This window comes from Melozone crissalis, unplaced genomic scaffold (genome assembly GCF_028551555.1).
Source record: "Melozone crissalis strain CALT ecotype California unplaced genomic scaffold, PUWL_Pcris_2 ptg000005l_1, whole genome shotgun sequence".
Lineage (NCBI taxonomy): Eukaryota > Metazoa > Chordata > Aves > Passeriformes > Passerellidae > Melozone > Melozone crissalis.
This window is the reverse complement of record NW_026535783.1, coordinates 1,895,675-1,908,992: the sequence shown is the minus strand read 5'-3', so window position 1 is coordinate 1,908,992 and position 13,318 is coordinate 1,895,675. Positions and strand designations below refer to the sequence as shown.

Here is a 13,318-nt window from a genome sequence, read left to right as displayed (position 1 = left end):
TGAACAGTGGCAGTACTGGAAATAGGTGCAGTCATAACTTGCAGACTATGCCAGGAAAAGAAAGCATCATGAATTTTGTAAAATCAGCTATTTCAAATGAAGTAAAGGATCTTTCTGCACTTGTACAGATCTTTACATCCATTCATGTAATTCAGAGCAGAATGGTCAAAAATTAAATACCAAATTGCACATCTGCTTACTCTGAAGCATTTCTTACTATTTGCCTACATTTAAGTTGAGATGGTGGGAAGAGCAATGAGTTTTTCCACCAAGTATGCTGGTTGAGCAATAGATTTTGATGAATTTATGTTAGATTACATGTCAAACACTTGCAAAATTTCTAGCATGTTTCCAACAAGGTATGACTCTACCTTGATGAAATAGATGACTTCCCATCTGTATTACCACACTCAAGTTGTTGTTTAAAATCACTCATATTTTTTGTAATCTTAACTGTAGAAAAAGCAAGGTGCTAAAAGAAAAGAAAAAAATAGGCAGAAACCAAATTGCTGCTGGACCTGAAATGTTCTACCATATTATGAGCTTTTACATTTCTGTGGAAGGCGTGTGTTTTGTATCCAGAGCTGCTGGTCCTTTGTCATCCCTGTAGGAAACACACTTGAACTAGAAAGTGGGGTTTAAAATGCTGTTTATTCGAATTTAGAGTATCAAAAGACAGGGTCACAGATAAGCCCACACCTCTCTAGGTGCCTGAGTCCTGAGGGTGTAGCACTGACAAACACAGCACTCCATGCACACCTCGTCCAGAGCAGACAATCTCCCTTTTTTTATTATTTTCTTACAAGGAAACAATGTTTTCCATCACTTCTACAGTCAAGGGGAATGTCAGGAATGTTCATGTTGGTCCTGAAAAAGCACTGCCTGCTGTCCTTAGTGCTAAATCACCTCAGAAGGTTCTGATTTATTGTTTGTAGGAGCTGGTGAAACTGAAGATAAAGTGACAACGGACCAAGCAGCAAAAGTTTGAGGCAGTGACTGCAAAAGGGGGAGGAAAACATTTACACCAAACAACAAGGAGAAAACATTAGAACATTAAGCCATGCTTGGATGCAGCCAGTTTCTGGAAACAATTTGTTAAAGCTCCCGTGGAACACGAGGAATGCGAAGAACTGGACAGAAATTTAGAAAAAGGATTATGCTAATTCATCTTTTAAATAAAGGAGAAATCTGCTCAGTGCAAACCAGGTGTTTTTCTGGAAACCAATAAACCTCATTCTCCTTCCTGTGACTTTGGCTGGGAGATTGTGTTTCTACCAAGTGTTGTATCAGTGGTATTGATGAAGATCAGGACAGTGATTTTTAACAGTATTTCACTGTAAATGAGTCCTACTGTGTTGCGCAGAGGATTCGTCTTAAAAAGAAGGAAAAAATTTAAACTCATTTTTGCGATGATGCTGAATTTAAAAACAGGATCAACCCATGTGATGAATTTGCAAAGTGCACTGGCACTCTCAGGTATCAAATTTTGAGCCTTTAAAACATTATTGTAACCCAGATACTGTAACATTTGTTCTTCTAATGTTTCTGTAAAGGTAAGATTCTTGGTTAGATGGTGCTCCAGCTGCTGAAAGGAAAGAATTGTACGCTGGGTTGCAGTGGAGCGTGTGGGGAAAAGAATAAAGTGGTTTGGCAACAAAATAATGACAGGAAATAGAGCAGAATCTACATCTGCATAATGAAAGAAACCCCCGATCATTTTTCTGTTTAGTTGTTAAACAAAACCAACCCCCAAATAAACCAAACCTCAAATAAAACCAAAAGTAACTGAATATCTACCAAGAAAAAAAAATAAAGCTGTTGTGATTGTGGTGTGGCTTAGTTACCAGAAAAAAGTTTTCCCTCTAAAACTTTTTGTCACATTCTACTGTGACACTTCCCACCTGCTCTGGCTTCTGTTGGAAGATCCCAGCAGCAGTTTTAATCACCAGATCCATTTTGGAAGAGCACTGAAGATGGGAAGCAGGCGGAAAACCAGCGCTGGAGTGCAACATTTGTATCTGCAGGCAGTTTCTGCAGCCCGAGAGGGGCTCAGAGCCCAGGGATCCAGGAGAGATTCCTGTCACATTCCACTTCTCTGCCTCTCTACACCTCTTTGGATCTTACTGACAGCAAAAAACAGCTCAGAAAAATTCAGCATAATATCCTTACATTAAAACTCTAAACACAATTGTTTCTACCTGCATAACTTGCATGAACACAACTTTCAACTTTTCTTCAACCACAAAAATGTCTGGATTCAGTTCTATTAGGTCTGAAAGGTCATCCCTGAAGGGTTGCTGTTTATCAGTAAGTTTACCTCAGAACTACAACTGACAGAAAATCCACTCTCATATTCATTTTCCCCTGCTAAAATGAAGAGTTAAATGTATTTTAAGAAAATTAACATCTTGACTTGCCCTGTAATGAACATGTAAATTTTCCTCAGTGACACACTGCTCCAAACGAATCCATGACCATGCACATTCCCAGAAACACCTCCGATGACCATAATTTATCCAACACACTAAGGATCTTAAACAGGTCAGAGCAAGTAACTCCCCAAGAATAAACCAAGATGTAAGGTTCTAATTCAGAAAACAGTGACAACAATAATCAACTGAGAAATCTTTTATTCAGGCAACAAGGTAAAAGTTAAACCTATTCTACCAAGCAGATTTTTTTCAGCAGAAGTCAAACATCTAGTAAGAAAAGTAGTAGAATTAGGGAAAGTAACTCCAAATACCAGTGTTCTCCCAACTTGTTTGGAGATTTTGGGAAAGTAACTGCAACTAGAAAACCCTCAGTATTCTGCCAACACCCAGTGCAAAGCAGTTTTAGTTAACACAAGCCATTCCCCAACACTCAAGGTGCACGTTAGAGTCATGCATCTCTCTCACCTACCTGGCAGGCTTGCACAGCAGCACGCTACCAGCCTACATCGGAAGGGCACAAATTCAGCGTTACAGCCACAGTCCGGCACTGTCTCCAAGGGCGTCTGACAGGGTCAAGAGCTGCTCTGGAAGTTACATGTCACCTTCCTTTAGTTTCTTGTCTCTTACCACAACAGCCACAGCTTGCACGTGGTGGGAACTGCCAGGTTGGAGTTTAGGAAAGGAAGATTCCCTTCTTTCCAGGCTATCCAGACAAGTACTGAGCCCAGAGGCGTCTACACCTTCCCCTTCCTGGTGTGTCTGAGGCCTTTACACAGAATATTGTGAACAGTGCAGCACTCCAGGTCTGCACTGGAACTCTCACCAGCACAGGTGTACAAACAGTGCAGCCTTGCACTGGGCACATTTGTGGTCCCAGTGATACAAATGCTGTGCTTTACTGATCCTTGTGCCAGAATAAGGTTCATAAACTATTGTGGATTATCAGAAAGCACAAGCAGTAGTATCCCCTTAGAATGAAATTAACTGATAGGCATTCCTGTGGAGAAGCAGAGGGTTACAGCTTGTGAGCCATCCCAGGAGTCTCCCCTGACCTCCTTCCCCTTTTAAGTTATATTTTTATAGTCTTCTTTTTGGGTGTGGAAAACACAAAGTGCCAACTGACATTGTTTCATTATTAGGTGGATTTTGACTGACTTCAGTCATCCATGTGCAGGGTTTATTTCATTAGAGAACACACCTCCACAAGGTGTGTACGTGCAAAGTGTCTTACCTGGAAAGTTCTCTCAGAATGCCCACTACTGGACAAAAGCACAACCCAAAAAGGAAGAGAACTAGTTCTGGTGGAAGCAGAATTGCTGTGGATATTGAACCTCAGAACAGCCTACAACAACTCCAGGAGGCACCCACAGTCTGCATCCAATGGAATCACTCAGCACAACTCTGGAGGCCTCTTTAAAAGCCTCTGGACCCAATCCTAAATAATCTGCTTAGGCAGGGAGGTTGGACTAGATGGCATTCCGTGATTCCCCCCCCAGCCTCTCTCTCACTCTGATTGTGTGAAAATTAATAGCAAGTCCAAATCCCCTCTCACAGTTCCTGTTACAAAAATCTCCTGGACTTTCAAGCTCTGTTGTTAATGTTGCTCTCATGCACACAACTGGACATGAAGAGCTCAAAGAGGGAGGAAGACACAGCAAAATGCAGTGAGCAACTTTTAGGCATCTAAAATTGTAGAATAGTCTGACATGCATTCTGGACACTGAAACCTTAATTCACTGTGCAAATTCACACCTTCCTTAGTTTTTTCCCTCGTGGAGTTATCCCCAGCTATCCTAAAAGGGATGACTATTTTACACTTGGTATTCAGCAGGAGACACTGGCTCTAGGTCTTTAACCAAGGTCAAGGGTCTCACAGGTTGTTTTTAACATCACTATTCCTGCAGCTGCACCACCAAGTACGGGGCTCTCCAAACAACACAAGAAATATTTGGCTTGAGCAGTAATTTACTTTAAAAGGTTTCTCATAATGTTTAGTGAAGAGCCTCTGTAGCCTGTCCCAAAATGGTTCCAGTGGTTCATGTAGTGGAACAGCTGGTAAAGCTTCAGGCGCTTCTCAAACCCTGCAGCTCTGGGGATTTTACTGTGATAAGCAGAATAGAAAGAACTGCTGAAGCCACCAAACATGCCAGCTATTGCAAGCTCGTACTCTGAATGGCCGTAGAAAGAAGCTGGATCAAAGATAATTGGCCCAGATTCATCCTCAGCTACGTTTCCTCCCCAGAGATCCCCATGCAGGAGGGCAGGAACGATTTCCACACCAGTGAAAAAACTGGCTATCTTCAGCTGCAGGGGGAGAAAAGAAAGACATGTAAATTACACAGTAGTTCACTTCAAAATGTAGGGGTTTATCTGCATACTTGAAGTGTCCTAAAACCCATCATTTAAAATACACAGGACCTGGTCAGCAGAAATGCTGAGTACATCCAGAGGACTTTTACTGCTCATAAAAGGCAGCAGCAGAATGGTCACCTAAATCTCTTTCAGCAAGAAAATACAAGTCTTGAAACTCAGATATCGACCAGGGTTAGTAACAACAGCCACCAACACTTCATCATTAAAAAGCTCAAGGATGTCTCACCAAATTTCCAAAATGTAGGAGCCAAAGAGCCAATAGTGCAGTCACTCAATCAGGTGCAAACACTGAATGAACAGAGAGCATGCAGGACAGAGCTGTTTATGTACATTTCTCATCAAGAGTGTGTTACAGGCAATGAGAATATGAACTCCATCCACTATTTCCCAAACAGTCAGGCAAATTGCTATCTGGCACTATGGAGTTCACTCTACAATGTTAGCACAGGGAGATGTGGCAAATGCCATTATACCTTACAAGAAGGGCATTTTGATCCCTAAAATCTGGAGTCTCTTACCAACAGAACCTGGTGCAAACCAACAAACACGAACTTTGGTTTACGAAAATAAAACTTGAGTATACCCAGCTCTCCCAACAATGAGAACTGAGGGAATTGCTCCTACCTGAAGCTGTGACCAAAGTTCTCTTGCTTCTTTGTCACCTGAATTCTTTTCAATCATGTCCATCTGGGGCTGGATCCTCTGTCTAGCAAAGAAGGTCACCCAGTCGCTCTGCCACTCGTTCACCTGAAGGAGCAGCACTGCAGATGTCAGTTCCACACCACACAAAAGGCACATTTGCTTCTTTTTCAAATAACACTTTTGAGGATCACACAGTTTTTATGCTGGCACCATCCAGTACAGTAAATGCTATCATCATTTAATCAAATGTTATCTTAAAACATTAAATCAGGGGAATAATTTTCTCTCAGTGATTAAAGTGCAGGAAATTGAAGAGCTATCAGTGTCCAAAGCACTTTTAAGTGCTGTCCAAAACACAACCTTCCTTAGCAGACAGAACCACATTTTCCTATTTTCATGGCTCCACAAAAATTCATTTATTTCCATTATGCTAACTTTGACTTTCTGTATCACTGAAGGGAAAACAAAGTAAATTTAAAATTCCATCAGTCTGAGAAAGTACAACCTACCTGTGGAAGATACCCACAGCAGGTAACTGTGTGAAAGCCAAACTGGTCCACAAACTGGAGTTCTGATTGCCCTTGACCTTTACCTTTCAAACCAAAAACAAAATTTCAGCAACAGCGACATAATACTGAGCAACACAAATGAACCTTTAAAACCACACGAGAGTAAAATGCTGCTTCTACTGAGACTAAAAAAAATTGCACTTTAATTTTTTTTAAGGTTACAATGCGGTTGTTTTTTAAATTTAAAGTTCGATGTTAAGCAGCTATATTCTGCTCTTCAAAATTGTATTTTGAGGTTCTTTATGGCCAAAACTGAGTATGTGTTTTGCTTACACAGAACCAAAGAGTGCAAACAAAAGCAGAAAAAATCCCTGCCTGGGTCTGTTTCATCCAAACCTAGTCTCATGCTATCTTCAGGGGAAGATGAACTTGTCCTGAAGTAGCAAAAGTAATTTTAACTGACTTGTAGAACATTATCAACTGGTTTAAATTTGCAAACAGCTGTGTACCGTACCAACTATGCTCCCTTCTTTCTTCAGCTTCTCTCCAAGTTTCTGGTTAGTAAGGTGAAGATCAGCCAGCTGACTTCCAAGCAGTGCTGAGTGTCTAAGAAACAAAAAAGTAGCGTGAGTACCACTGGCACATGAACAGAACCAGGGCTTGATATTCTAGGAGTTACTTGAATGGATCTATCAATTAAATAAAAGCAGTTCCACATCTCTTAACAAAATATTTTTTCAGTGTATTCCAGTAATAAACACCTTGTCTGCCTATCAACACTGCATATTAGCAAGAAATGTACTTACTGTTTCTGACGTCACTACTGGAAGTGAAAAGCATAAATTTACTAACAATGAGAAACTACCAGTTCTAATTTCTGTGTGACATCACTTCTGTAAGGACTCTCAGTAAGATATGTGTAAGAAAGAATGCACAACATGTTGTGCCTTTTCTTTTTAACTCTGGTAAACTGTGTTTGGGGAACAGAACCAAAATGCTGATCCTTTTCCTTCCACTGCTGCTTCCAGCTGCTTTTCTCTAACACGCCTAAATGCTGCGAGTCACAGGGGCCTAGTTTATCACCTATTTTTAATAAAACTTTGTCCTCTTCACGGTTCAGAAGAGTCTTGTAGTAATTACAAACAGATATTACAACCAGTTGCCTCCCATGTTAACAAAATTATGTTCCTTTCATGCCTTTGACCTTCCTCAACTTCCCCTGTTGTCCAGGCACTGTCATTTAAGGCACAGTAATTTCTTCAATTTGTTCCTGTTAACACAGGGAATCTGCATGCCAAAGGTACCATTTCTGACCCCAAAACAGCAACATCTCTGCCCTTTCTCTTGGGACTCAGTGAGGGATCTTCATGAATTAGAAACTCTGCCAACAAGCAGGATGAGGGACAAGATTTAAACTGGCAGCAGAAGTTCTGAGAGAGGTGAGAAATTGGTCATGATCACTTCCCTAATGGAATCAGACAGATGAATTCATCATGGACGTGCTCATCACAGGGAAGGGTCAAAAGTTTGTAACTATCAAAATGAAGGTAAGAGCTGAAAATACTGAAATCAAGATTAATTGATCTGGGGAAGTGCCTCTGCACAATCATGCCAAGCAATAAAGTAGTGGTTTTTATATAGAGCAAGTACACAAAACAGGTCACAAGGGGGGTCATTTTCCTCTCTGTGAAAACAAACCTTACTGTAAAAATCACTAATTACCTAAGCAAACAAACCCAAAACTAACCAAAATCCAGACTCAGGTTGGGATGTATGATCTATTTGCTAGGTGAGGCATTATGAAGTATTTTATACAACTCTCTGCTGTGTGATTTCCCATACTGTTCTTGACTCGCTTCAGAAAAAAATTGAACAAGGTTCCCCAATGAAAACAAGTGATTAACTCTCATAAGAGCCAAAATTTCTGGTTAAAGGAGGCACAGACAACACTGTTTTACCTGTTCAGGCTCCGCATGTCCAAATGCTCCATCACAAACGCAGTAATGCCCCCAGTGAGGTCTAAGATTTTCATGGGTTGAGGCACTTTTATTGTCTTTGTTTTCAGGATGGCTTCCAGGCTTGCCATTTCTCCCTCAAACATTCTTCTGGCCTGCCAGATATTAAGGAAAAGCATTAGTGTCTACAAGCATCAGCCACACAAAGCACTTCCACAAAATCAACTGATTTTGTAAAACTTGCATAGAAAGGTTGGAGGAAATGTTTACTCACACACAAAATACAGACAGGACCACACCATCAGACTTGATGGTAGTTTTACAAATACAGTGATTTCACTTCATAAAACAAGTGAGTGAAAATGGCTTAGGTTCTGGAATTCTCTATATTTTAGAAAGTCTGTTTGAACTGAAGGAGGCAAACTGCTTAGACATAAAGTTGGAGCTCCTTCAGCTGTGCCCCATCAGAGCTTTCACCAGAATGCTTTTCCATGGTGTTTTCTTTCACCTCACAGGGGAAGGGCCTGGGTGGCAATCAGCTGTAGCGGCCAAATGCTCCTTATCACACTTGCACAACACAAGCCACCACCAACTGCATTTGCTTGGAAGATATTCTGAATTTGGGACCTGTTTCTGCACCTGCTACCCACAGCAAGGAACATCTACTCTCCCCAGTTCCTCCTCTGAGACCAGGGACACTCATCACATCAAGAAATGTTTGTCTACAAGAGTCAGGCAGGGGCTGTAGAAAGAGCAGGTGGGCAATTTAACATATCTGGCAAAAGCAAAAGCAGGGAAGTAGAATGAATGAAATACAAAGAGAATGCTAGCCCTTTAGTAATGTTCCATGCAACACAGTCACAGGACAATTTGCAGTAGACATCAATTAAGAGGCAATCACAGAATGATCTGTGCTGGAAAGGACCTTAAGACATCCAAAACCACTACCCTGTGCCATCCCCTGCCATGGGCAGGGACACACCTCCCACTATCATCAACCCCTGTCCAACCTGGCCTTTGGATACTGCCAGGGATCCAGGGACACCCTGTGCCAGGACCTCACCCCTCTCAGAGTCAGGAATTCCTTCCTCATACCTGACCTAACCCTACTCTCTGTCAGCTTGAAGCTATTCCCGTTTCCCTGTAAAAAGTCTCTCCCCATCCTTCCCCTGGGCTCCCCTCTGGCACTGGAAGGTGCCACTGTGTCTCCACAGAGCCCTCTCTTCTGCAGGCTCAGCAATCCCAGCCCTGCCAGCCTTTCCTCGTGGTGCTCCACGCCTCTGACCATCTCTGGGAGACATCTCTGGCCGTCCTTTAGCCCCAAGAGCACCCACAGGAAATCAGGGAATTCTCTGTCCAAAGCACCACCATGAATTGCTGATGCACAGCAGCTGCTGCTCACACAGCACAGTGTTTACAAACTTTTCCACAAAGTTTGCTTCAATCAGCGCTCGGGATCCACACACAGGCAGCTGCACACAAAATGAAATTGCTGAATAGAAAATCCATCCAGATCTCTTTTTTCCCCCCGCAAAGCCTCATTTTGTAGCTCGTTGGATTGTGCAGCTAAATACAGAATGGTGTATAGCCCTAAGGAAGGGCTACATCAATTCAAACTCTCTTCTGTGAAGCAGGATAGCCTTCCTGCGTTATCCCATGTTGCCACCCCCATTCAGCTCCTCAGCTTGATCAGAAATTGTTGAGAAATTTGGAACAGATAAAGTTGCATGCATACTTTCAAACACATTTGCTTGCTATGAAGGGCAAACACAAGTTTTGACCTGTTCTGCCACTGAAGCTATCTATGTGATAAACACAAGTATGGAGTATCTTTAAAGTAATTCCACTCTGTTTCTGCAAAGGATCCTAAAGAAAGAAGTTGTATTGTATTTACGTCTACCAAATGCAGGTATCCACCTTTGACAGCACATTCCAGATATTGAAAGGACAAAGCAGAAAAGCTCAAACAATTACGGAAAAGCATCATTTACTCTTTCTTGTGAGCAGGGAATTGAAAGTTTTAGTTAAAACCACAGAAGGCACACACCCCCTCAGCAGACAATTCTGGGTTGCCTTAGCCCCTGTCACAGCACTTGCAGACTGTTACACCACTGTGACCCTTGGAGGTGACAACAGCATGCCAGGGTACGCCTCCAACAAAATTTACAAGCAAACAAATTGCCTGTCCTGGACAAGCAACACCGATATCACAACACTGTCCTGCCTCAGAATCAGTCAGGCTGGAAAACACCTCCCAGACCATCCAGTCCAACCTTTGACCCACCTGCACCTTCTCACCCACAGCACAGCACCAAGTGCCTCGTCCAGGTGTTCCTTGGGCACCTGCAGGATCAGGGACTACACTACCTACCTGGGCAGCCCCTTCCAATGCTTAACAACCTTTTCCAGGAAGAAATTCCTGCTGAGAATACGTTTAGGTTAGACATTAGGAAGAAATTCCTGACTGTGAGAGTGGTGAGGCCCTGGCACAGGGTGCCCAGAGCAGCTGTGGCTGCCCCTGGATCCCTGGCAGTGTCCAAAGGCTGATGTCCACCCTGAGCTGTCCTGGCCCAGCCTGAGGCCGTTCCAAACTCTGCTGCTGTCCCTGTTCCCTGGAGCACAGCCCGACCCCCCCGCTGTGCTGTTGTGAGGGCCCCAGGACCAGGTGAGGGATGAGAATTGACTCCAAGTTCTCAGAATGCTGATTTATTATATAATGATGTTATATTACGTTAAAAGAAAATTGTATACTAAAACTAAAGAGAAAGGAGACATCAGAAAGCTAGAAAAGAATGAATAATAAAAACCCATGACAGACTCAGAGAATCTGACACAGCTGCCTGTGACTGGTCATTAATTAAAAACAATTCACATGCTGGATAAACAATTCTCCGAATCACATTCCAGCTAAGCACAACACGGAGAAGCTGAAGCTTCCCAGCTTCTCAGGAGAAAAGATCCTGGTGAGGGGATTTTTCAGAGAATATCACGGTGACAGCCCCCGGCTGTGCCCTCCTGGCAGGAGCTGTGCAGAGCCACAAGGGCCCCCTGAGCCTCCTTTGCTCCAGGCTGAGCCCCTTCCCGGCTCCCTCAGCCTCTCCTGGGGCTCCATTCCCTTCCCAGCTCCGTTCCCTGCCCCGGCCACGCCGCAGCCCCTCCATTGCCCGTGTGAGGGCCCGGAGGTGCCGCAGCCCTCGAGGTGCGGCCTCAGCAGGGCCGGCCCAGGGACGGGCCCTGCCCCGCTCCTGCTGCCGCCCCAGGCCTGGAACGCTGCCTGCCCACCCCCGGCAGCCCCCCATCCCTACCCCGCCTCACCTCCGACTGGAAGTTGGTCTTCACGAACAGCCGGCCCTGGTCCGTGTCGTAGCTGCGGCCTTGGCTGATGCAGCCGCTCCCTATGTGCCCGGTCGGGCGCAGCAGCGTCGTGCCGAGCGCTCGCTTCAGCGCGTCCTCCATGGCGGCGGCTGCCGGGGAAGTGACCGGGCGGAACCGGGCGGGCAACGGAGGGGAGGGACGGGCCGAGAAGGGGCGGGCAAGGAAGGGAAGGGACGGGCCGAGAAGGGGCGGGCAAGGAAGGGAAGGGACGGGCCGAGAAGGGGAGGGACGGAGGGACGAGGCGGGCGAAGGGCGGCTGCGGCGGTTGTGGCCGTTAACGCGCCCGGCTGAGGCGCCCAAGGCGCCCGGGGCACTCGAGCGCTACCGTCAAAAGATTCCCTCGTTCCTCGTATGCCGATTGTGAAAAGTGCATATTATGTGGCTCTACGCAGATATTCGCTCTATGTGTTTTGATGTATTGATTAGTCGGGCTGTATTAACATTTTAATGATGTAGTCTTGTAGTTAAAAGGTAACTTTTGTAGTTAAAATACGAATTATGTTAGTGGGATATTTTTTTTAAGGAAGGAATGAGGCACTCGCACGAGGTAGCAGCCCCAGGACACCTAAATCTTTCAGAAAAAGAGAATTTTTTGCCTTCTTATCAGAAAAAACGAACTTCTTGCCGCCTCGAAGGCGCTGTTAGGATTAAGAGGAAGAAGTTGACAATGACCAGATAAATATTAAAATGGATATTTTATGTGTTGTGTTAGAAAGTTATGCTGTATTAATTCTTTTAAGTAGCATATTAAATACAGTTTTAGGTTATAACAAAATGTTAAAATAGAAACTATGCTATCTAGGATGCTTTTTTCCTAAAGAAAGGACTCACACCAAGATAACAGCCACAGGACACCTGATTCTTTCAGAGAAAGGGAATTTATTGCCCCATTATCAGAAGAAACGAATTTATTTCCGCCTCACTCGACCATGAAGACGCCGTCAGGATTCAGAGGAAGAAGTTGACACTGACCAGACAGAATCCTGCATTTAACAGAATTTATGCATCATGTATGAAGTGTATGAATATGCAACAGGTTATGGTTTTTAAGGGTTACTCCTCTGTTAACGTGGGTCGTTTTTCAGGCTCATGCTGCCCAGAAAAAGGTACCTGGACGTCCGTAACTCTTTGTCTTTATTGTCTCATATTGTCCTAATTCAATTTGTCCAAATTATTGTTAGTCTAATTGTATTACTATTTTTATAGCCATTTTATTACTATTAAACTTTTAAAATTTTAAAAGCAAATGATTGGAGTTTTTCACACCAATTTTCCCATATGTTCAGTTTTATTCTTCTCTTAATTGCTGAACAATTTCAAAATTGTTCCACCAATTACAAAATAGTTGGAAGGGACCCACGAGGATCATCAAGTCCAGCTAGTGAGCCTGCACATGACATCCCCACTATCCCATGTGCATGAGTGCATTCTCCTACAATATTTTTCTTAAAATCTCCACAGCTGCATAGTAAAGGTACTGGATTTTCAGGATCTACCAATAAATTTATTAGTTAAAGCCTTGAAGAAGGGAAAAGAACAGGAAAAAAAATCAGCTTCAAATATGATAATTTTGGCCACAACAGAAGTAGTTACAATTTACAAAGTTTCAAAGTTTAATGCAAAAGTTTGATGCTAGTTTACATAATCTTAAATAAATAAACCACAAGATTAGGTAATGACATACATAATCTTACATGCATTAACCTAAAGTTTTAAATAAATAAAGTACACTTGATAGACGTGTCCTGGCTGAAGCAGATGATGTGTGCCAGGACTCTGTTCCTTGTTGCTGAAATTTCTGTATTAGTCTCTTAATTTAAAACACATTGTTGTGCAGACTGGCATCCATTCTTCACTTCACAATAGCCGGGGCTACACTAAGAATGAAAGATAAAAAGAAGATTAAGGCATGTAAACATTTCTGCGGAGTTTGGAATCTCGTGTTCTTCTGTTTGAAGCAGCACCAAAGACAGCTCAAGTAGGTGGAGTCTGAGGGCCGAACAGAGCCTTTCGCTTCGTTTCTGTGAAAAAT

General features: G+C 43.3%; 1 protein-coding gene across 1 annotated transcript; it reads right to left on the bottom strand.

Annotated features, from left to right (window-relative positions):
* Positions 1-2,613: 2,613 nt before the first annotated feature.
* Positions 2,614-11,426, bottom strand: LOC128944776 (ketosamine-3-kinase-like). The gene is made up of 6 exons (XM_054288220.1): positions 11,227-11,426; positions 7,915-8,066; positions 6,471-6,562; positions 5,957-6,039; positions 5,430-5,552; positions 2,614-4,736 (listed from the first exon to the last, which is right to left on the bottom strand). The coding sequence occupies exons 1-6, from the start codon at positions 11,365-11,367 to the stop codon at positions 4,398-4,400; spliced, it is 930 nt and encodes a 309-aa protein (XP_054144195.1). The 5' UTR covers positions 11,368-11,426; the 3' UTR covers positions 2,614-4,397.
* Between the last annotated feature and the right edge of the window lie 1,892 nt (positions 11,427-13,318).